The following is a 20,216-nucleotide window of genomic DNA, read 5'->3' as shown; positions in this document are numbered from 1 at the left end:
TATAACATTTCTTATCTATAAAGTGTATATGCTAAAGCCAATACATCTATTTAATAAAAATGCTTTATTTTATGAATTCTGAAACATAATTTTGTCATCACATCTATAATTGTATTGAATCTCTCTTAACAATATATTTTTACATTCATCATGCAATAGATCGAAGCACTTTTGTTAAAAGATAGAAAATATGTTTAATATATGATAAATAATGATGAATTAATATACAATTTAATTTATGATATTAACATACAATTTAATTTAAATGATTTAAATCTATATTATATATTATGCTTTATATTCAAGATTAATTATAATTTGCTAATAATATTGATAATACTGATAATTAAATAAAACTAAATATTTTTTTAATATTTCTATAATACTATAAATATTCTATAATATTAATGTATATATAATAAAATAATAATAAAATTGTATATATGTATATATATATATATATATATATACAATTTTATTATTATTTTATTACATATTTTATATGTACACACACACACACACACACACACACACACACACACACACACACACACACACACACACAAAGCACAAAACTTTAACCAAGTAATATATTTGTTATATTGAATTTTTTATATATCAAATATATATAATGTAGTGACATAAATTAGAAATAAAGATATCAAATATATATTAACTGCATAATATCGTACCTTTTTCAATATGAACACAAATTTTTGTTCGTGAAGATTTTATCATTGGCATTAATTAGCATAATTCTATTATATGTATATAGTAATTAAGTGAAATAGAATAAAAAAATTTAAATATGTAGAAACTTATATTTTACATAAATATCGCCAAATATCGATATTTTTATTTTCTTTGTTAAAGTCAATGTTATTATATTATAGCATATTTCATAGAATCCATATATAGATATATTATAAAAAAAGGTATTTAAATATTCTGTAGATACAAAAATTTCTATATATAATATATAAATAATATTTTTTTTTATATTTTGTAAATTTAATATTAATAACTTATTTTTAATGTGCAATATTTATCTTTCTTATTATTTCACTTTTATATTGAGATATTATATTTACAATAATGTAATAACATATATGTAATAATAAAGATATATTCAGCAAAATATAGACATTAATAATTTTACATAAAAGATTGTGAAATATTTTGATATTTAAATAAAGATTATACATAATTATAAAGCAAATACATCAGAAAAATAGACATGTATATACATAATAAAATTGCAAATATATATCAGTTTTTTAAAACTATAGCAAAAAGATATTATTCATAAATCATTTTATCTTTTTCATAATACATCAATTAATGATGACATTAAATATATATTAATTTTACATGATCTATTTTACAAATGGATAATGATTCCTGATTCTAGTATAACATATTATAAAGTTCTTTAAATTGTTCCTATTTAAGCTGGTCCTAAAATATCCATGTTTGCCGTTGTATCTTGAACATTGCTATGTGCGATCATGTACTCTGAGACAGATATATATATTGCAACTAACAATCCGATAATGCTTGCTGCATAAACGTTACGTTGCAAAATAATACATGTTGCCACACAGAGCCCAAAATATGTTAAATATCGCGCCAAATTTTCTTGTTTTTTACGGCCAAGAAGGTCTGAATCTGCAAAAAAAAAATATATATATATTTATAACAAATTATATAAATTAATATTTGTTACATTGTATTATTATTTGTATTTACTTATGCACAAATTATCTTTTTTATAGTAACCATCAGCACATTTGACACACATGTCTGGACCATCACCAGTACAGCCATTACAAGCTTTGTCACAAGCTGGAATAATTCCAATTTTTTAAAATATAATATTGCTATATTTAATATTAAAAATAAAATATATTAAAATTCATTATATATTAAAAATAAATAGCATATATACCCAAACAAGCATAACTTCCTTCTTTATTAATGCAGAATTGATTATCGGGACAAGTATTGTCACTTCTTAAACATTCATCAATATCAAAGCAACCTTTGTCTTCAACCATATACCATCCAGTAGCACATTTCTCACAATCCTTTGGGCCAGCTCCTTTACAAGGACCATCACATGCTGCATGACATACAGAACATAATAAAGTCTTTTCATCTTTATAAGATTCATAATATCCTGGAGCACATTCTGAACAAATGTTTCCAACATATCCTTTGTCACAGAAGCAACCACCATTTCCTTTTCTTGTGCCAGCTCCTTTACATTTGCCATTATTATTGCAGATTTTATCTGGATATCCTGGACACTGTGTACAGTTTGGACCATAATGATCTTTTGGGCAACAACGTTCTGTCTTTTTGATACAAATATAATCATATATATCTGGATGTATATCTTGATATTTAAACCACCATTCTTCTATTTGATTCTCTAACTCTTCAGCTAATGAATGACATTGTGTTTCACCACGTTCAACATCTTTACACAAGTTCTCTTGTATCTCAATCAATCGTATTTCACTTCTTGAATATGAGCCTAATTTGTCCTCTTCCCAAGCACTATCTCCACCTTCAAACTTTCCACGACTAGTCTTTTCTAAACCCTTTAAAATAATTAAAATTTTGATTTCAGTGATTTAAAATTCTAATATAATTGTAGAATAAATATTTTAATAATTTTAATACTAATTTGACTAATGATTTTAATGTATAATTTATTAAACTATAAAAATAAAGAAAAAGAAAATAATTGTTTACCTTTTTGAAACTATTGGTAAATATCTTGCACGCTGCGCAAGGCGGAAATTTCTGAGATTTGACTTCCTCCTCACCCGGCTTTTCTTTCTTGCATCGGACACCGCTCATGCAAGTCAATATGATTATAAAAATGCTAAGAAAAACAAAGCTGGTCAGCACTCGCATTATACCGCACCGGTTATCGCCGCGATTACAATATAGTTATATAAAAATTATAAAAAGGAAGAACGAAAAAGAATATCTGTTTTATTCTCGGAGAGTAAAAAGCAAACAACTCCCGGACGTTTAGCCTATCTCAGATTAAATCATAATTACTCCAAATAGTTTCATTCAAAATGTTTGATAGATCGACGTCCAAGGTTAGGCAGACCAGACGACAAAACGTGTCTTCCATAAATCCAGCCAATCAGGATATACCGCGTGCAACTCGTCGATGTGTTTCAAATTCTTTGGTGTGATTCCAACATGGCAACGGAAATATTGAACAACCAATCAAGAACATTGGATGATACACCAACATTTATAGGGAATTAATTTTTTAATTAAAATGTTACTAGATGAAATTGTGAAAAATAACGAAGCACATCTATATTTCGTATCAGTAATGTTATAATTCGTGGTTATGTAGTGACGTGTCTCTCTCTGTGTCAAAAAGTTTAAAGAATCTCGAGAGGGCGATGTTTAATTGATTGCATCGTGTTTTGGATAATTATTTAAAACAAGATGTTGACGAAGTTCGAAACGAAGTCTGCTCGAGTGAAGGGCTTGTCCTTCCATCCAAAACGTCCCTGGGTACTTGCAAGGTAATGAACATTCTTTACTTAAACTTGTTGATCACATATGACATTTTATTAACGAAATTTTTATCTGATTATAAAGATAAAGATTTTTATCTGAATTATCTTTATTACTTTAAAAAATGACTTAATATCTTCAAACATTTTTATTTATTTGAACATCAATAGACATAACCTGTGATTTAATACACAGTGTTTTTATTAATAATTTAAATACAGATACTAATAATTGTATAATGAAGAAACTTATTATAAGTTCATAAATTAGTTTTATTGTAAGCAAAAAAAATTTTACGTAGTAACTATAAAAAATTTATTTTGTAATGTAAGCCAAACAGTATTTACAATTGCAATAGATTTTGTCACATTTTATTAAAGTTCTTTTATTATTATTAATGTAATACAAAAGATAGAATGTAATATATATAGATTTATATTTCAATTGGGATGTTCCATACATTTTGTACATTTCTCAGTTGCAGTACTTGATTTTTCTGTCAAGGAACTTGTTTCTGTACTTGAAAATTCAATGTTATTTTCTTTGTTATTTGTAGACTGCTCAATAGAAGACTGAGATGTTACTACAGATTTGCTACTTGTAATTTCTTTTTCAGTGTTTTCAGATATAATCATCGATTCCAATTTGTTCATGGAAGCATCTGACTGCTTCATTTTTTCAACATTTGCTGTTGATTCTAAATTGAATCTCGATTTTATGTTAGATTTTATTAAATTAGATTCCGAGCTAGTAGCATTTGTTTGTGAACTTTCAGTGATGTTAGGTTCTATAGAAGTTTTAACATTTTCAACAGCTGCTGATGCTACCTTGAAATTATTATCGGGAATTGCGATTGCTGCTGCTTGGTAAAACAAGGGCGCAGTGGGATTATAAAAACCAAAATTATGTAAAGGTAGTTCTAAGTGAGCATAGGGATTATATTGGCCTTGTATTATATTTGACAGTATCTGGTATCTTGAAAATACTGGAAAGTTTAAGTTTAATAAATTTTCTCTAAGTACAGGATATGATACATCCACAAAAGAGATTCGCTGAGGCTTTGTCTGATCTTCAATAAGATTACTTGCTTCAGGATTTTTTGAAGATTTTTTTTCTTCATTAAGAATTTCAATATCTTGCTTATTCTTGCTTATTTCGTTTTCTATAGATTTAGATTGTTCTGAAGATATCATATTTTTTTCTTTTTCATTCATTATATCTTTTTGTGAATATTTTTCTGACATTTTCATCGAGTTTATTTCATCCTTCAATCTACTCACAGAATCAGCACCAGTTGTAAAAATAACATTACTTTCACCACCATTAAAATTCTGTGTTGTATATGAATATCCACTAAAAGCAGGATTAGATTCAGATGTGTATATTAATTTTGGGCTACTGGAAAACGCTTGCTGAATGGTTTCATATGGAATAGAATATGTTTTCACTGATGTTATACTTAACAAAAGCTGAAAAAATAAAAAAAATTCTATTTTATTTTAATAGGAAGTTAGAAATATTATTAATTAAATATTATAGGAATATTATTAATTATTTATTAAAGTTAAATATCATATTGAGATTCATAATAAATTATATATACACACAAGTTTCAAATTTATTACAAGATAAACATGTATAAATTTTTCATCGAAATGCAAATACTTACAATAGCAACAGTAAAAAATTGAAGAAACTCCATTGTCAGTCAATTGACAAAGGGATGTGAACTTATTGAAATTGAGGAGTGAACTACCAAGATACGTAATAATGTGATCTCTATATACACGGTATCCAACATGCATTTAATGCCCCCACCACTTTCGTGGGTACACCTTTGTTTCTGACCTGCTTTCGAAAATGTCTCGAGGGGATATGTGAGATCTGTCTCTCAATCTGTCATCATTGGATTCATCAAAATTATATAGTGCATGTAGATAGAATTTTAGATAACTTTATTACATTTTGATAAATAACATGTATTTTAATTCTTTCTGCTAACTATTACTATTTAGATTAAAAAAATAAATTATTATTTCCCTAATGAATTTCCCTTGATGCAATTTTAAAAAGAAAATTTAATTACATATAAAATGATAGTATATAAATTTACTATGCAACCCATATCTATTTCTTAATAATGATAACAAATAGCATAATAACAATATTTGCTCTAAAATGATTTGAATTAATAATGATAAAACTTGTAACTATATAATAAAAAATAACATTTTTGTTTCAAAATTGCATCATATTTGTTATACTTATTATAATATTGTAATATATAGCTTTATTATTTATGTGAAATAAATAATGGAAATAATGAGTATAACCAGGATATAATAATTTATTCTGAAAAGCAGTTTAAGGCGGAATGACAAATTAGGCAATCATCTCTGATCTTTTTATTAGATATGAATTTATGAAGGAATGTCTTGTCACAATAGATGTGTTTAATATTTATGCATATATTAAAAAGATAGAACGAATAAAAAATGATTATGGTATTTAAATTTAAATTAATGTATCATACCTATCTTCTAAGAAAATACAAATAAGATATATAAGGTAACCAAATATCAGCGGATTTACAAGAATTTATTAAATTTTATCAATTATAATTATTAACTCTATAATTGATAATTAGGAAACATCTTTAAATCTATTTAAAAATAATGAAATTTGCATTAATCTCTAAAAACGTAATAATCTTCATTTTTTATGCGTATTGTTTTCGTTATATTATTGAGACACCCTATATAGAGGCGTAGGCCCGAAATCCAGTTTCCGAATGACCTTTATATTTACACTTTATTTCGTAATTGTACGCCCCGACGAAAAAAAATCATGCAAACCATCGATTTTCGCAATTTAGAGCATAAAGATCCTCGTATGGTTCATAGCAATTGAAAAAAATAATAAACGTATGAACCAATTCCATAATTTGTACCATACATTTGTAGAATAAAATGCATTTGCATATACACATATATATATATATATATATATAAAATTATAGGAATTATAATACTAAAGAAATAAGAATTATATCGATAATATTAAAATTTACATTACGAAAATTAAAGAAAAAAAAAATATAATAAATGTGTTTAAAAAATCTTTCCATTTATTTCTCATACTTAGTTTTTAGAAAATATCTATCGTTTTCTTTGTGTATAAATGTTAAAAATTGAATCAGTGAAAATAACATTATATATAAATCTTTTGTATTTATAAATAAATTACAGTTTACATAATGGCGTTATTCAATTATGGGATTACCGTATGTGTACCTTGCTCGACAAATTTGACGAACACGATGGACCTGTTCGAGGCATATGTTTCCACAATCAGCAGCCATTATTTGTTTCGGGCGGCGACGATTATAAGATCAAAATTTGGAATTACAAACAACGAAGATGTATCTTTACCTTACTGGGGCATCTAGATTATATCAGGACTACTATGTTCCATCAAGAGTATCCTTGGATCCTTAGTGCTTCAGACGATCAGACTATCCGAATCTGGAACTGGCAAAGCCGCACTTGCATTTGTGTAATGACTGGCCACAATCATTATGTAATGTGTGCACAATTTCATCCTACAGAGGATATCATCGTGTCAGCTTCGCTTGATCAAACGGTCCGCGTTTGGGATATTTCGGGTTGGTGTAGAAATTATTTCTTCCATATTGATACTGAAAATTACAAATCTTATCAGAAAATGAATATTTAAAATTTTCAAGTTTTATATTTCATAAAAAAATTATTAGAAAATTTAAATATAATTTATATTTTTTCTTTTATATATAAAAATCCAAGGGAAAAACTGTGTAGTTATTGAAAAATGGATGGTTACTTAATAACTTGGCGAATGCAATTGCAGGATTGCGCAAGAAAAACGTGGCGCCAGGTCCGGGAGGTCTCGAGGATCATTTGAAAAATCCGGGAGCGACCGATTTATTCGGTCAGGCTGATGCAGTAGTGAAATATGTTCTTGAAGGTCATGACAGAGGCGTAAACTGGGCATGCTTTCACGGAACGTTACCTCTCATTGTCTCCGGAGCCGATGATCGACAAATTAAAATGTGGCGGATGAATGATGCCAAGGCTTGGGAAGTAGATACATGTCGCGGTCATTACAACAATGTGTCCTGCGTGCTGTTTCATCCTAGACAAGATCTTATTCTTTCCAATTCGGAAGACAAAAGTATCAGAGTCTGGGACATGACAAAACGCACATGCTTGCACACATTCAGAAGGGAACACGAAAGATTTTGGGTTCTCGCCGCGCATCCGACATTAAATCTTTTTGCGGCTGGTCACGATTCTGGAATGATTATTTTTAAACTCGAGAGAGAACGTCCCGCGTATGCAGTTTATGGAAATCTCCTGTATTATGTGAAGGACCGTTTCCTTCGAAAACTGGACTTTACTACGTCAAAAGATACATCAGTGATGCAAATACGCGGCGGAGGAAAAACACCGCCATATAGCATGTCATATAATCAGGCGGAAAATAGCGTTTTAATATGCACAAGACCACCTTCGAATATCGAGAATAGTACTTATGATTTGTACATGATACCGCGCGAGGGAGATTCGAGCACGGATGCTGATACAAAACGGGCATCTGGCGTTACCGCTATTTGGGTTGCCAGGAATCGGTTTGCTGTATTGGATAGATCATATTCGGTAAATTAACATATTTTATACAATAATTACATAAACTTCAGAATTTTTAGAATTTATTAATTCATTTACTTAAATTAGTTTAAATTAGGTTAAAATTTCTGATACTTGACATATTTTTATTATATTTTTATAATTTGCACACAATTTAATAATGAATATTTTCTTTTTCAGTTAGTCATTAAAAATTTAAAGAACGAAGTCACGAAAAAAGTGCAAATCCCAAATTGTGACGAGATATTTTATGCCGGTACCGGCATGTTACTTTTGCGCGATCCAGAACAAGTAACGCTGTTTGATGTACAACAAAAGAGAACTTTAGCAGAAGTAAAAATTACAAAATGTAGATATGTTGTGTGGTCCAGCGATATGTCTCATGTTGCTCTTCTGGCCAAACATACTGTCAATATTTGCAATCGTCGATTAGAATCTCTTTGTTGCGTGCATGAAAATACCAGAGTGAAATCTGGTGCTTGGGATGATTCCGGTGTATTTATTTATACAACCAGTAATCACATTAAATATGCAATCAGCAATGGTGATCATGGTATCATCCGTACACTAGATTTACCGATATATGTTACAAGAGTAAAGGGCAATCAAGTTTATTGCTTAGATCGAGAATGCAGACCAAGGATCCTTCGTATAGATCCGACAGAATACAAATTCAAGCTGGCATTGATTAACAGGAAATACGAGGAAGTTTTACACATGGTTCGCACAGCGAATCTTGTTGGGCAATCAATTATAGCGTACTTGCAACAGAAGGGATATCCGGAAGTAGCACTTCACTTTGTAAAAGATGAAAAAACCAGATTTGGTCTTGCGCTTGAATGTGGTAATATCGAAGTTGCATTAGAAGCGGCAAGATCGCTCGATCAGAAATCATGTTGGGAGAGTTTAGCGCAAACTGCTTTGCTGCAAGGTAATCATCAAGTCGTGGAAATGTGTTATCAAAGAACAAAAAACTTTGAGAAACTGGCTTTCCTCTATTTGATAACTGGCAACTTGGAGAAGCTACGTAAAATGATAAAAATCGCGGAAATTCGGAAGGATGTATCTGGACAATATCAAGGAAGCTTATTGCTTGGAGACATTTACGAACGGGCTAAGATTTTGCGGGTATATTATCTCTATTAATAAATAATTTTATATATATTGAGAATAAATAAAAGCCTTCATTCCTAAATTATTATTATTACATAAAAATTAAATTTTTCTTTATAGAACTCTGGACAAGCATCATTGGCATACGTTACCGAGAAAATCCATGGAATTTCAAATGAAGATGACGACCGTGAGTATGAATCGATGAGCGAGGAACTTTCTGCACTGGAAAAAGGTGCCACATATCTCTGTCCACCCGTACCTATTCAGCAAGCTGAGAACAATTGGCCACTGCTGACTGTTTCTAAAGGCTTCTTCGAAGGCGCGATGATGTCTCGTAGCAGAACTCAAGTGGCCGCTGCTCTTGCTCTGGAAGACGACGGTGAAGCAACACCTGAAGGATGGGGCAACGACGAAGAACTCGGTATAGATGACGAAGAAGGTGTGGACGCAGAAATCGTACCCGAAGGTGAAGAGAATCCTGGTTGGGATGTCGAGGACGTTGAACTTCCTCCGGAACTTGAAGCTGCTGCGGTTTCCGACGAAGGCAATAACTATGAATGTCTACCTACTAAAGGAGTTTCGCCACCACAGCATTGGGTTAACAATTCTAAATTAGTAGTCGATCATATACTGGCCGGATCTTTCGAATCTGCTTTCAGATTATTGCATAATCAGCTCGGAGTGGTAGAATTTGGGCCTTATCAATCCTTGTTTTTAAATACGTACGCACGTTCCAGAACATCCTACACATGCCTACCTAATATACCATCGTTATATGGATATCCTCAAAGAAACTGGAAGGATACTAATTGGAAGGATACAACATCGAAGACCGGATTGCCTGCCGTGGGATTGCACCTCTCCGAATTAGTCCAGCGTCTTCAAGTGTGCTATCAGTTAACAACCAATGGCAAATTTGCCAAAGCGATAGAAAAATTACAAAATATCTTGCTAAGTGTGCCATTACTTGTTGTCGATACTAAGCAAGACATTGCGGAAGCTCAACAACTGATTCAAATTTGTCGCGAATATATTTTGGGTTTGAAGATGGAAACTGAACGTAAAAGTTTACCGAGAGCCACATTAGCAGAGCAGAAGAGAATTTGCGAAATGGCAGCATATTTTACGCATTGTAATTTGCAACCTGTACATCAGATTTTAACTCTTCAAGTAGCTGTTAATTTGTTTTACAAATTAAAGAATTACAAAACTGCCGCATCATTCGCCAGAAGATTACTGGAACTCGGACCAAATCCTGAACTTGCACAAAAAATTCGGGTTCTATTACAGGTATTTTCATTTTTCTCATAAATTAATATTTAAATTAATGCCTATAAATGAAAAATATATGATTTATTCTTTTTCAGTCCTGTGACAAGAATCCTGTTGACGAGCATAAATTAATGTATGATGAGCACAATCCATTCTCATTATGTGCCAACACGTTCACACCTATTTACAAAGGAAAACCGGAAGTGAAGTGTCCCTTATGTGGTGCTAGTTATAATCCACAATTTAAGGATACAGTTTGCAAAATATGTGAAGTTGCTTTGATAGGCAAAGAACATTAATATTTTATTTATATTATTCGATTTTTAAAATTTTCAATCTCTAGGAAGAATTGAAAGGATATTCATTTTAAGCGCAATATAATTTTAAGATAAAATATATAACTTTAATAATTAAAATAATTTTGAATTAAAGAGAAGCAAAAAATATTTCTAGCTTTAACAAAAGTAGTTATATTTTATCACTCTACAGGATAGCCTGAAAATGTGTAGATGAATGTGTAGATTCTGAACATATTTTAAACGAATATTATTCTCTTGAATGTGACAATTTTTTATGCATTTCTATCATTTCCATTTTAATTTACAGTATTAATCTAAAAAATTTTGTTTTTTACATATTAAAAATATAAAATTTATGCGTGTCAGAAATGGTGAATCTCGAATTGAGATGATTTATAAGAAAATAGAGACGGCATTTATATAAAAAGTACAATGTTTACAAATAAAATCTTATCGATTTCTATCATGTAATGATAATTTCCTTGATCTATATATATGCAAAATTCAAAATTTAGCAATGTATCCTATTTATGTCAAATATGTATAATTAATATTTTTAAGCATAATTATTCTATTTAATTACCTTGATGCTTCCTTACTCATCATCTATCTCTAATATCATTTATAAAAATTATAAGAAAAAAGCAAGACAAAACATTCTCATTGTTTATCATCTTTCGGATAAGAAACAGCAGGGATAATTTTTTGGACAATTTATTTCGATTACAATTCACATGTAATTTCTAGACATGTGATTGGTCGATTCCTCTATTTTACATTAGTGACAAATCAATAGTGACTTTCTATCTTGTTTGGATTAATCGAAAGAAAGTCCGGAAGAAAATCGATCTTTCCAAAAAGAAAGATTCGAAAATCGAGTCGATTGGTCGTTCGAGCGTTGCTTTTCCCTGCAGAAAGACGTCAGTTGGCAACGCGCTTGTTACCACCCGTTACAGACGCGTTATGGGCAATGGTGGATGAGGTTCGCGAAGGCCACTGGTGCGCGCCATCAAACTACCGACTATTTCGGCCGTTTCCCCAATAAGTACTACGGAATCGTTCGCTGCCGGTAGCTGATCGTTGTGTTTCGATCGTCAGGAGCATCGGATCGTGGGTACGCATCGTTTCGGCCGTCGCTGCTCGATCGTGCCGCAGTGATATCTTGCCGCGCCGTTTTTCGTTCGTTTTGACGCAGGTTTCACCGCGAGAGGGTACGGCAACAACGGCTACGGCGGGTAACGAGACGGCCGAGAGGGACCGAGAGAGACGCGCGTGCGCATTCAGGCACGAGGCGCCTTCGGCCGTCGACGGCGCCGCCGATTAATCTCGAAAATTCTCGAATCCGCGAGCTCGATTGTGATTATGAGCGGGTTGCGTCGCGACGACGGCGACCGCGTATCCGCCCGGATCGCGGCGCGTCGCTGAGTCGCCGCTCTAGCATTTCGCATTATCGGCGGCCGTAAACACCGCGCACACGTAAATACGGATGTACACGCGTCCGCGCGCACAGGCACACACACGGTGCGCGTCGCCTCGCCGTACGTGTGTACGTGTTGCGCGCCGCTAGGACACATCGTTCTCGCAAACGGCGAGTCGCGGTGGCCCCCCTCCCGAAGTTCGTTCCTGAGCCGCAGTTTTTGTTACAAATCGGAAGTGCGGAAGACGCGCGCGCGCGTGAACGAGCGACCGAGAACGGCCTCGTCGTTGCCGATCGCCGGATGTAGAGACGTCGCGACACGGTACGAGTATAAATCCGAGTACGCGCGGGAGGAGCTCGCGCCGTTTCACGGCGCTTCCAAAGAGGTTAGAATCGAGTCGCTACGGAGAGCGGCACGCCATCCAAGAGTGAGCCGAGAGAGCAGATTTTACGTCAGTGCGAGTGGACTTTTGTGTATTTACGTCGCTTGTCGATTCCCATCGGCAACGGCTGTCGGAACGAACGAACACGGACCGTAATTTCTGTGATAAAAAGAGACGCCCATCTATAGGTCCGCCGAGCGTCGCGTTCTAAAAACCGTTAGCGATAGCGACGATATAAACATCAACGACAACGAAAGCGACGGTGGTGGTGCTGGTGGTGTTGTACGATCGCGCGGTATGAAAAAATGATGTGATCGACGGTCATCATGGCGGCACCCATGCTAAAGTGGAAGCGGATCGCAAATCCGACCGGGCCCCAGCCGCGACCCAGGCATGGCCACCGAGCGGTCGCTATTAAGGATCTCATGGTCGTTTTCGGCGGTGGGAACGAGGGCATCGTCGACGAGTTGCATGTATACAACACAGGTAAGGAAAATATACGCCAAGTGTACTCATGCTTACGCCGCCGTGCGTCCCTTTCGTTGCGCCGCACCGCGCCGTATCTTGCAATTCCCGCGAACCAATATGGCGGCATACGTTGACAAGACGGTGACCGGCCGGATCCGCGGTCGAACGCCTCGATTCCACGTTCCGAACGACACGGTGGACGACCAAATCCGGCGTTCGCCGTCAAGCCGAGTCAAGCGAGCATTCTCGCGTTCGTGGAACGAGCGTTCGATCTCGACGAATCCGCAAAATAGTCATGGTCTGTCATTCTATATGTTTATACGCGCGGGAGCGGCCATTGCTGTCTCCAACGTCCCCGTCCCTCGCCCTTCTTCACCATCGTCCTTTCCCCCTCCCTCTTGCCATTGTAGCGATGCAACGCGCTGCGTTTCCCGTCATTCCCGTCGTTCGCGCTTCTCCGCCTTTCTTTTCTTCTTTTTCCTTTCGCGTTCTCGGTCCTTCTCTCTGCCCTCCTTCCGTCGCCCGCTGTTCAACGCGTTCCATGCATTTGTTCCTTCTCTCTCGCGCTATATTGCCCGAATGCTGTACGCCTGCGCGTTACTCTGCGCGCTTTCAAGTCTGATTTCGAAATGTTTGTCGCGCACGAGCTCGCCATGGTAACAGCCAGAATGCATATTGTCTGTTCCTTAAAGCTACACTATATGTACTTTTCCTCATTTTTCCTCCTTTTTCCTCCTTTTTCCTCCTTTTTCCTCCGTCGTGAAGAAATATCTTTTCCGCTTTTCAACACAAAGTATTGAAAACAGACTTTTTAGATGTTCTTCGTAACTTACGTTACACTTTTTACATTTAAAAATAAAGAAATATGTAAAACTTATATTTTAAGTTTTGGAAAGAAAACGAGAAAAGCTGTTCAATTAGCGCAATTGGAAAGAACAAATCTTATGGTATTTAAAATTAAAAGTATTAAAAATTAATATGCATATAGTTTGATTTGATTTAAAATATTAAAATTAAAATTTTTTTTAATTAAAATTGTTTCAAAAATTTATTTTTATGTTTATTAATATTAGTATATTTTTACAGCAACAAATCAATGGTTCGTACCATCTACGAAGGGAGATATTCCGCCAGGTTGTGCAGCATATGGATTTGTTGTCGATGGCACTCGTATTTTGGTCTTTGGTGGAATGGTAGAATATGGCAAATATTCTAATGAGCTGTATGAATTGCAAGCGAGTCGATGGGAATGGAAGCGCTTGAAACCAAAGCCGCCTAAACATGAGCCACCACCATGCCCACGATTGGGGCATAGTTTTACCCTCATTGGTAACAGGGTCTTCCTTTTTGGAGGTCTGGCGAATGATAGTGATGATCCAAAAAATAATATACCGAGATATCTGAATGATCTGTATACACTTGAGCTCCTCCCTAATGGTCAAACAGCCTGGGACGTACCACAAACACACGGACATGCGCCACCTCCTAGAGAATCCCATACTGGAGTGGCATATACTGATCGTACCACAGGCAAGTCCTGCTTGGTGATTTATGGTGGCATGAGCGGCTGTCGTCTAGGTGATTTATGGTTTCTTGATGTTGATTCAATGACTTGGAATAAGCCAGTGGTTCATGGACCTACTCCTCTACCACGATCGCTTCATACTGCCACTTTAATTGGTCATCGAATGTATGTATTTGGTGGATGGGTGCCATTGGTCGTTGATGATGTTAAAGTCGCGACACACGAAAAAGAATGGAAGTGTACAAGTACGCTAGCATGCTTGAACTTGGGTAAGTTATATTTCATGATTTTTTTCTTTATGTTAATAATATGTTGATCTAAATAATTTTTATACTTCTGAAATTATTTAAATAATATAAGATTTTATTAAATGTATAATAATTTGTTTGCGACAAATATTAAATCTAATTAATATAATTAAATGATAGACAATTTTTAATGCATGAAAAATATTTGAGTTTAAAATTGTTAAATGATTGATAAGTAAAACTATTTTAATATGGATATATGATCATAATAATATAATTTTAATAATCAATTTGTTAAATCCAAATGAATTATTTTTCAAGAAAGATTATATATTATTTAAATAAAAAATTGTTTTAGAAACTCTCACTTGGGAGCAATTGACTGTCGATTCCTTAGAAGAGAATGTTCCTCGTGCTCGTGCTGGTCATTGCGCGGTTGGCGTACACAGTAGGCTTTATGTATGGTCCGGTAGAGATGGCTATCGTAAAGCTTGGAATAATCAAGTTAGAATTATAACCAATTATAATAATACAATTTTCGATTCGATGAAATATCACTGTATTGACATCCTTTCTCTATCTTTAGGTTTGTTGCAAAGATTTATGGTATCTTGAGGTCAGTAAACCGGCGGCACCTTCCAGAGTTCAGTTAGTTAGGGCTTCCACGCAAACGTTGGAAGTCAGCTGGACAGCAAGCCCGTCCGCGCAATATTATATTCTTCAAATACAAAAATATGATATGCCACCGGTAGCAGCAACTGGTACCTTCCCATCGGTGAGCACACCGACACCGACTGCGCCTATCGTCAGCACTCCTGTGGCGGTGACAACCCCAGCGATGGCGGCTACTCCCGCGACCATACCCGTAACATCTCCGCCTGTCACCACTGTTGCTGCTCTTCCTTCGACTGCACCACCTGTTGCCGCTGCTGCCAGAACATCCGTAGCAACAGCAGTGGCAACAGCAGTGACAAATCCATTACGAGTTCAAAGTGCAAGTCCCGTACAGAAACCAGTACAAGCTGTACAAAAACCAGCAAGTCCTATGACTCCGAGAGTCGCAACTGGCAACGTTATACGTATCCGATCTCCTCTGGTCACCTCCACGGCGGCAGTGGCAACGGCAGCAGTAGCAGTGGCCACCACTGAGCAACAGCAAACAACTGCGACTGTGACAACTGCGGCTGGTCAAACATCTGCTGCTATGTCTGGAATCGCCGCTCTGGCTGCAGCAGCGGCAGCCACCCCAAAGATTACTATGAACAATGTTCCGATTGTGCCACAAGCCGCGGTTGCGACTGCAACTACAGCCAACACTATCAGGATGAAAAACGTTCAGCCAGGTCAGCAGATACGCTTTGCCGCACCCGGAGCCACAGTACTACGTACTACCTCGCCGCAACAGAGCAAGCAGATCATACTGCAAAAACCTGGCCAAAATATATCTGGTCAGCCACAAATCGTACATCTCCTGAAAACCGGACAAGGCATGGTGGCTACAGTACCTAAAGTAAGCCTTATCCCTGGCAAAACTGTTCAGGCAACTGGCGCAAAACCTCTAAATCAGGGACCGACAATACTACGATTGGTAAATCCCAATACGGTGACTGGATCGAAGATCCTCACGACTATGAAGACGTCCAACATTGTAGCGATGAGTAAGGGACAGAACATAACGGGCAAACAAACTATAATGATTACCAAACCAACAGGAAACAGTGGATTAGTTGGACGAACCAATCAGTTTATCGTTGTCACTTCAGGTTCTGGTTTAAGAGCTGTACAAGCTGTGACAACATCACAAGCTGGTGCAGGACAAGGAGCTACATCCGTAGCTACTCCTGTAAACGTTTTGCCCTTGTCAGCTACAAATCATGTTACGAATCAGCAGGGTGTCAAAATGATTGTTGTTTCTTCTGGTGCAATGGGAGGAGGAACTGCTGGCAAACCTTTAACCATCACAGTTCCAGGACAAGGCGGCGTAGCAAAGACTGTGACTATTGCTAAGAGCGGTGCGCAAACTATCTTCAATCCCAGTAAGAATCAACTTGTTGTGCCGCAGATACAAAAAACACCTGTAAGTATATGATTATATATATATATTTTTTTTTTTAAATATATGATTACAAGATATGTGTGTAATTAAAAATTATTAATATACTATTTACTATAAAAATTTCTTATAAACATTAATATTTATTTAACAAATTGTAGGAAGCCGTAACAGTGTCTGGCAAGCCAGTGACTCTGCAAATGCCTGCGGGTATAAGTGCGAAGACAGTGACGCTTTTGCCGACAAGTAGCAGTTCCATAGTAACTACTTCGAGCACATCAGATTCGATAGATACCAGTAAAATGCTTTTTGTTTCTCCACAGAAACAACCTTCAGCTTCCTTAGGTGGAGTTAAATTCCAATATAAAATACTTATCTTTTGTAATGTTGTACCTTTAAAATATATGGTAAAATAATATTTTAGCATCTACGTCTGACGGCCCGGCTACTACTGATGCAGCGTTAGCCGCATTAGCAGCAGAAGCAGGTCTGATAGATCCAGTTCAGGAACCGTCTGGTAACTTATCATTCATGGTAGCGGATGATGGTGCTACGAGCGACGATAAAATAGAGGATAGTTGTAACGGCAATGAAGCGACTACGGCAGCTGCTCTAGTTTCTCAAATGGGTGCGGACGAATCAATGCAAGTTGATGGTGACGGAACCACTTTTATACTTCCACAAGTAGATGGACCAATAGATGACCTCTTATTGGAGGATGAAGAAAAAATGGATGTTGATGAGGAGCCTGCATCGGAAAATGCGCCTGAGTCAGCCGGCGTCGACGAGTCGACAGCAGTAACAGAACAAAATGTGACAGAAAATGTTCAAACAGAAGAATCAACTATAAAAGAGGATGTTGCTGCAAATAAAGAAGAAGAAGAAGAAGAAGCAGCAACAACAGCAGCGACCACAGATCCTTCTGAATCGACTACCACTTCTACCAATCAAATTCTCAAAATTGAAGATGCTGTTGATAATCCCCCCAATCATGATGCACCATTACAAACTGATATCAATGATGTAGAATTGTCGAACGAGAAGGAGATCAATGATTCTAAACCAATAGTTGATGAAGTTAAAGTAACAAAATCTGAGTTGCCTTTAGTACAATCACTCACGGAGTCTTCATCCGAACAGACATCTCTAGTGAACGATACAAACCCAGCAATGGAAATCGATGCAATTATCAAGCAAGATGAAAACAATCAAGTGAAAAATATAAAAAAAGAGCTTTCTGAAAATGAATCACCAGAATTTGAAAATGTACCTATCGAAGATACGGACGCGTTGCATCCTCAAAGCGATATTCAGAAAGATGACAAAATAAAAGATGAAATCGCAAATTCGGAAGCTGATCTTCCCACCGAAAGTTCTCTTATGAAATCGGATGATGTGGACGAACCAATGATTACTGATAATAGTACTTCAACAGATAATGTAATGACTCCCGTTGTTACACCAAACATTCAAATGAAACTGGAACCAAATGACGAATCTATGACGAAAGAAAACAAATTAACCGATATACCTTTATCGTCTGTTAACGGTGTCGCTGCATCTCTTGAAAAGGAAATGGAAAAAGTACATAGTTCCACGAAAATAGAGATGAAAGATGAACTTTCTGCTTCAAAGAGAGAAAATCAGAAACAGGAAAAGATCAATGACGCTAGATCAGAAACTGGAGATGATTCGACAGCTTTGACAACACTGGCTACTGCTGCTTTAGGATCAGCAGAACCAGCGATAAAAGTTAAAAATGAGCAGGTATGTTTTGTTAATTTTTTGTTTATTATTTCAAATGTAATACAAATATTGTTTTAACTGATATTTTTGCAGAGCGAGGAAGAGAAGAAAGAGGCAGAGTGGTATGATGTAGGTGTGATAAAAGGAACTAGTTTTACAGTTCAACATTATTATCTTCCTGGTGATGAACCGTTAGATATAACGCAATCTTTGACGATGGATGTTTTTAAAGGAAGAGCTAAAATAGCATTAGAACCCGGAACTGCCTACAAGTTTAGAGTTGCCGCTGTGAATAGTTGTGGACGAAGTGCCTGGAGTGAGGTAACAAAATTCACACTCACATTTCATATTTTGCAACATTATTTATTAACATTATAATAGGAAAATGTTTTTTCGACAGATGAAAAAAATAATATAATAAATAATAAAATAATAAATAAAAATAATTCGAATTTAATCATGCATTCGTTACAGGTAGCGGCATTCAAGACGTGTCTTCCGGGATTTCCGGGTGCACCGAGCGCTATAAAGATATCGAAATCCGTGGACGGCGCACAAATCTCTTGGGAACCGCCGCCTAGCAACGTCGGCCCTATCCTCGAATATTCCGTCTACTTAGCAGTGCGAAGTACCGCGTTGAACAATGACGGAGAACCAAAAACAGTTGTGTCGAATCCAAATCAGTTAGCTTTTATTAGAGTTTATTGCGGTTCGAGTAATTCTTGTTCGGTGAACAATAGTGCCCTTAATGCCGCTCACGTGGATACGACTACAAAACCGGCCATAATCTTTAGAATAGCCGCACGAAACGACAAAGGATATGGACCAGCCACTCAAGTCAGGTGGTTGCAAGGTTAGTCGCGCAATTTGTTTCATTCGAATAAATTTTTTTTTTTCTTTTTTAAAGGGATACACTTGAACAAACACTTTATTATTAGCAGATCCAACCACCGCCGTGAAGAGTAATCCGCAAGCGAAGAGACCTGCCAGCGCAGATTTACGCTCGCAAGTGACTTCTCCACAAAAGAAAATGAAAATGGAACCAGCCAGTGATAATTTCTCGTGAGCCTGTTTTCTCCCTGGCCTCGTACAGCCGAAACTCCCACAAGCAACGCTACTCATTATTTAATTTCCATATGCCTAACAACGATAATGAAATCAATGTGTTATCGAGTAAACGACGTGATATACAAGTAAACGAAAGATACGAACGTGAAGAAGAAAGAAGAAGAGAAAGAAAAAAAAGAGGTATTCGTAATATCAATCTATGTGTAAAGATTGGAATAGAAAAGTATTTTCAGTGCTCAGTATGAACGTCAACGTTTTTTCTGTACCGCGTTTCTTACTCGCTATCATCCTTCTATTTTTTTGTAAGAGTGCGCGAGAATCTTCTTTGTAAAGATATAAGTACCGTTAATAAATGGCGACATGTTATTTTTTTGAAGTTAA

The 20,216-nt window shown here is 35.7% G+C and overlaps 4 protein-coding genes across 6 annotated transcripts; 2 read left to right on the top strand and 2 right to left on the bottom strand.

Annotated features, from left to right (window-relative positions):
- Positions 1-1,153: 1,153 nt before the first annotated feature.
- Positions 1,154-3,211, bottom strand: Creld (Cysteine rich with EGF like domains). 2 transcript variants are annotated; one of them, XM_089081045.1, is made up of 5 exons: positions 3,076-3,211; positions 2,761-2,893; positions 1,949-2,606; positions 1,750-1,845; positions 1,154-1,668 (listed from the first exon to the last, which is right to left on the bottom strand). In XM_089081045.1, exons 2-5 carry the CDS (start codon positions 2,866-2,868, stop codon positions 1,448-1,450), a joined length of 1,083 nt encoding a protein of 360 aa, XP_088937171.1. In that variant the 5' UTR covers positions 2,869-2,893; positions 3,076-3,211; the 3' UTR covers positions 1,154-1,447. The 2 variants fall into 2 exon arrangements, with proteins under 2 accessions (XP_088937171.1, XP_011634973.2); XM_011636671.3 differs by having other exon boundaries at positions 2,761-3,180.
- Positions 3,212-3,360: 149 nt separating this feature from the next.
- On the top strand, positions 3,361-11,493 carry alphaCOP (coatomer subunit alpha). Its single transcript, XM_011636658.3, has 6 exons — positions 3,361-3,563; positions 6,804-7,219; positions 7,441-8,249; positions 8,421-9,368; positions 9,474-10,646; positions 10,724-11,493. Exons 1-6 carry the CDS (start codon positions 3,484-3,486, stop codon positions 10,925-10,927), a joined length of 3,630 nt encoding a protein of 1,209 aa, XP_011634960.2. The 5' UTR covers positions 3,361-3,483; the 3' UTR covers positions 10,928-11,493.
- LOC105425743 (uncharacterized) lies at positions 3,898-5,673 on the bottom strand. Its single transcript, XM_011636648.3, has 2 exons — positions 5,225-5,673; positions 3,898-5,024 (listed from the first exon to the last, which is right to left on the bottom strand). Exons 1-2 carry the CDS (start codon positions 5,255-5,257, stop codon positions 3,996-3,998), a joined length of 1,062 nt encoding a protein of 353 aa, XP_011634950.2. The 5' UTR covers positions 5,258-5,673; the 3' UTR covers positions 3,898-3,995.
- Positions 11,494-11,907: 414 nt separating the features above from the next.
- Hcf (Host cell factor) lies at positions 11,908-20,216 on the top strand. 2 transcript variants are annotated; one of them, XM_089081044.1, is made up of 9 exons: positions 11,908-13,213; positions 14,282-14,989; positions 15,327-15,472; positions 15,555-17,045; positions 17,183-17,366; positions 17,446-18,788; positions 18,861-19,088; positions 19,242-19,620; positions 19,709-20,216. In XM_089081044.1, exons 1-9 carry the CDS (start codon positions 13,054-13,056, stop codon positions 19,831-19,833), a joined length of 4,764 nt encoding a protein of 1,587 aa, XP_088937170.1. In that variant the 5' UTR covers positions 11,908-13,053; the 3' UTR covers positions 19,834-20,216. The 2 variants fall into 2 exon arrangements, with proteins under 2 accessions (XP_088937170.1, XP_088937169.1); XM_089081043.1 differs by having other exon boundaries at positions 19,706-20,216.

Source organism: Pogonomyrmex barbatus, unplaced genomic scaffold (assembly GCF_055798465.1).
Source record: "Pogonomyrmex barbatus isolate J1 unplaced genomic scaffold, ASM5579846v1 scaffold4, whole genome shotgun sequence".
In the NCBI taxonomy this organism is placed as follows: Eukaryota; Metazoa; Arthropoda; class Insecta; order Hymenoptera; family Formicidae; genus Pogonomyrmex; species Pogonomyrmex barbatus.
The sequence above is the reverse complement of the archived record's forward strand: the minus strand, read 5'-3'. Positions and strand labels throughout refer to the sequence as shown.

What these genes read in the sequence shown, in the direction of transcription:
- alphaCOP (XM_011636658.3), top strand. Translation starts at nt 3,484, where the DNA reads ATGTTGACGAAGTTCGAAACGAAGTCTGCTCGAGTGAAGGGCTTGTCC. An exon ending in CGTCCCTGGGTACTTGCAAG is followed by an intron (nt 3,564 to 6,803) that starts GTAATGAACATT and finishes AATAAATTACAG; the next exon opens with TTTACATAATGGCGTTATTC. An exon ending in CCGCGTTTGGGATATTTCGG is followed by an intron (nt 7,220 to 7,440) that starts GTTGGTGTAGAA and finishes ATGCAATTGCAG; the next exon opens with GATTGCGCAAGAAAAACGTG.
- Hcf (XM_089081043.1), top strand. Translation starts at nt 13,054, where the DNA reads ATGGCGGCACCCATGCTAAAGTGGAAGCGGATCGCAAATCCGACCGGG. An exon ending in GTAAAGCTTGGAATAATCAA is followed by an intron (nt 15,473 to 15,554) that starts GTTAGAATTATA and finishes CTCTATCTTTAG; the next exon opens with GTTTGTTGCAAAGATTTATG. An exon ending in ACAACCTTCAGCTTCCTTAG is followed by an intron (nt 17,367 to 17,445) that starts GTGGAGTTAAAT and finishes ATAATATTTTAG; the next exon opens with CATCTACGTCTGACGGCCCG.
- LOC105425743 (XM_011636648.3), bottom strand. Translation starts at nt 5,257, where the DNA reads ATGGAGTTTCTTCAATTTTTTACTGTTGCTATT. An exon ending in AATTTTTTACTGTTGCTATT is followed by an intron (nt 5,025 to 5,224) that starts GTAAGTATTTGC and finishes TTATTTTTTCAG; the next exon opens with CTTTTGTTAAGTATAACATC.
- Creld (XM_011636671.3), bottom strand. Translation starts at nt 2,925, where the DNA reads ATGCGAGTGCTGACCAGCTTTGTTTTTCTTAGCATTTTTATAATCATA. An exon ending in TTACCAATAGTTTCAAAAAG is followed by an intron (nt 2,607 to 2,760) that starts GTAAACAATTAT and finishes ATTATTTTAAAG; the next exon opens with GGTTTAGAAAAGACTAGTCG. An exon ending in AAAAGATAATTTGTGCATAA is followed by an intron (nt 1,669 to 1,749) that starts GTAAATACAAAT and finishes TTTTTTTTGCAG; the next exon opens with ATTCAGACCTTCTTGGCCGT.